At 62.2% G+C, this 2845-nt stretch overlaps 1 protein-coding gene across 5 annotated transcripts; it reads left to right on the forward strand.

The window, feature by feature from the left end:
* The first annotated feature begins 563 nt into the window (after positions 1-563).
* On the forward strand, positions 564-2845 carry CNFN (cornifelin). 5 transcript variants are annotated; one of them, XM_045838266.1, is made up of 5 exons: positions 593-702; positions 1241-1422; positions 1863-1973; positions 2401-2537; positions 2632-2845. In XM_045838266.1, exons 2-5 carry the CDS (start codon positions 1386-1388, stop codon positions 2719-2721), a joined length of 375 nt encoding a protein of 124 aa, XP_045694222.1. In that variant the 5' UTR covers positions 593-702; positions 1241-1385; the 3' UTR covers positions 2722-2845. The 5 variants fall into 5 exon arrangements, with proteins under 5 accessions (XP_045694225.1, XP_045694222.1, XP_045694223.1 ...); XM_045838267.1 differs by having other exon boundaries at positions 653-702; positions 1244-1422; XM_045838265.1 differs by having other exon boundaries at positions 665-702; positions 1209-1422.

Genomic DNA, 2845 nt, shown 5'->3' on the forward strand with positions numbered 1-2845 from the left:
CAAAGGGAGCCCACACTGCACCCTCTCTCGCACTGCAGGCCTTTCTTTTCTCCCCCTCTCCCTGCCCTCTAAGTCCAGCGGTGGCCATTGCCTCCACCTACCTCCCCCTGCACCTTCCCATGTCTCTTCTTGAATCTGTCTCCCCCTTCTTGTTATTTCTCCCCGGATCTTTGTGCCTCTCTGTCTAGGCATCTATTTCCCCATCCCTCTATGTTTTCTCATCTCCCTCCATCTTCCTGAATCTCCTACCTCTCTCTTTCTCTGATCTTGATCTCCCCTTCCATCTCTGTGTCTCCCATTCCTTCCCCGTCTCTCTGTCTCTACCTCTCTTTTGGTCTCTGAAACCAGCTGTGCCCCTTGCGCCTTTGCTCTGCCACCTTCCTGTCCCAGCACTCTGCCCACTCCCCTTTCAGTCCCCACTCCTAGCTCCTCACCCCTGGACCCCTCCCCGACCATTGCCTGGTCATCTGAGGTAGAGGAGGAGGGGGAAGTTGGGGGTGGGGGTGGAAAGGGAGGGAGGGGAAGTTCCAGTGAGGGGAAGAGGTTCAGCCTGACGGGCTTGGCTCCCCGGGCACCTGTGTCAGAGCCCCGCCCAGGGCCATGTGGCCTGCTGGATATAAGCAGCTCCTGGCCCAAGACTGAGAACTCAGTGCCGGTGTCACCCACACCTCTGTCTCCATCACCACCATCTCCATCCTGCAGGTAGGAGCACCCCCACACCCCTCTGCTCTGAGGCCAGGCCTCTGCTCTGTTTTCCCACCGCACTGCTCTCTGTCTCCTTGCGGATCTCCGACTCTCTCTCTTTCTTTCTCAATGCTCCCGGTGCACCCTTCTCAACCTGAGGATTGCTGGGTTGAATCTGGAAGTCCTGAGGGCAAGGACCCCCTCTACTAACTCCCTTGGTCTAGGCCATTGGATTGGGGCATTTCTCTTCACCTCTCTGAGTCTCAGTGTTCCGTCTGTGAAATGGGCTTGCAGAGAGGTTAAAGTGCTGGGCAGGCGTGAGCATTGCTGATGGCATCTCTTTGGGCACCTGGCTCTGATCTCTCCCTCCCCGTGTCTATGACTTGGCCTGTCTGTCTCTTGGTTTCTCTCTCTAGCTCTGCCTCTGGAATGAGGAGGGCCCTCTGGGGTCTGTCGGGCAGCTGTACAGAGATGGGCGAGTTTCTCGCCCCACCCCATCCATCCCAATTCCATGTCTCTTCTAGCCAGCAGGCTGAAGTGGCCTCTTTCTCCCCAGCAGCCTTCCCCTGGGAACCCAGCCCCTAGTGCCCCTGCCCCTTGGCCTCCCCTCCCTCAGTATCCAGTGTCCCTTGGACAGACTCCGCTGCTGTCACCGCCGCCACCTCTGCCGTCCCCAACACCACCTCCTCAGGGCCAGCAAGATGCAGTTTGAGATGCATGACAACGTGAAAGGCAAAGGTGGGGTCACTCGTTGGACCGGCAACCCTTCCAATCCCCGGAACCTGGCCACTTCCCTCCCCTGGGCACCCTGGCTTCGAAGACAACCGGCGCCTGCTTGTGCCCCAGAGGTCCCTGAAATGCGGGAACCCAGCACCCCAGGCCCCGACGTGGAGGAGGCACTGTCAGCCCGGCCACCCACATATGGCGCACCCCCTTTCCCAGACTTGCAGGAGCCCCACCCCCAGCTCAACCAGATGTACAGGAGGCAGCAGCAATGGGACAGACTGGGGTGTTGATGCCCCGATGTGGCCGAAGGGAAGGGGGCGCAGTGGTGACCCCTCAATGGGCGGCCTGGTGGCCCTGCCCAGACTGCCCGGCAGAGGGAGGGGCGGCAGGGGTGCGGGGCCCCAGGAGGCGCTGCAAGGCCACCTGCTGACCCCCGTCTCCCACCTCCGCAGCCATGTCCTACCCAGTGACCAGTCAGCCCCAGTGCGCCAGCAGCTGCTACCAGACCCAGCTCAGTGACTGGCACACCGGCCTCACGGACTGCTGCAACGACATGCCCGTCTGTGAGTGCCCGCCTCTCTCCTCCAGGACCCGGGTAGAGCCGGGGGTTGGGGGGCGGAGGACGTCACCGCCAACCCCTCCGACACCCCGCTAATCCCACTCTCTGGTCCTCTCTGTGGACCCTGAGTCCCCACTCTCTAACCTTTACGCCTTCCTCGGACCCCCGACGTTCCCTAGGATCCTAACCTCACACCTTCCAGCTTCCCTTCGAGACTTCAACCGCACCACCCCCCCACACACACCACCCTTCACACCCTATTTCTCAACCACTAACCTCTCCCCGCAATTTCCTCTGGGACCTCGGCCTCCCTCTGACACTCAGTTCCCTCTGGGACCCTCGACTTGGCTCCGGGGACCCCTCAGCCTCGCCCCCCCCCCAGAGGCTGAGGCCCGGTGGGCCCCGCCCTGACCTCCCCGCGCACGTCCCAGGTCTGTGTGGCACTTTCGCCCCTCTGTGCCTCGCCTGTCGCATCTCCGACGACTTCGGCGAGTGCTGCTGCGCGCCCTACCTGCCCGGAGGCCTGCACTCCTTGCGCACCGGCATGCGCGAGCGCTACCGCATCCAGGTGCGCGCGGGGTTGGGACCAGGGGTAGGGGTCTGCGGGACTGGCCGCCTGGGACCCAAGGCAGGGCTCCTAACCTCTCTCTCCCACCCTCTAGGGCTCTGTCGGGCACGACTGGGCGTCCCTCACCTTTTGTTTGCCCTGCGCCCTCTGCCAGATGGCACGGGAACTGAAGATCCGAGAGTAAAGTGTCCCCCACCCTCCTTTCCCTTCGGCCATGCCTGGCCTCCTCTGCCCCCTCCTGGGAGGGCCTGCCCCTCCACCCTATCCCGCCACCAGAAATACACCCACAATAAAAACCTGAAAACCAA

Source organism: Phyllostomus hastatus, unplaced genomic scaffold (genome assembly GCF_019186645.2).
Source record: "Phyllostomus hastatus isolate PE091 unplaced genomic scaffold, TTU_PhHast_1.1 phas_contig_277, whole genome shotgun sequence".
Lineage (NCBI taxonomy): Eukaryota > Metazoa > Chordata > Mammalia > Chiroptera > Phyllostomidae > Phyllostomus > Phyllostomus hastatus.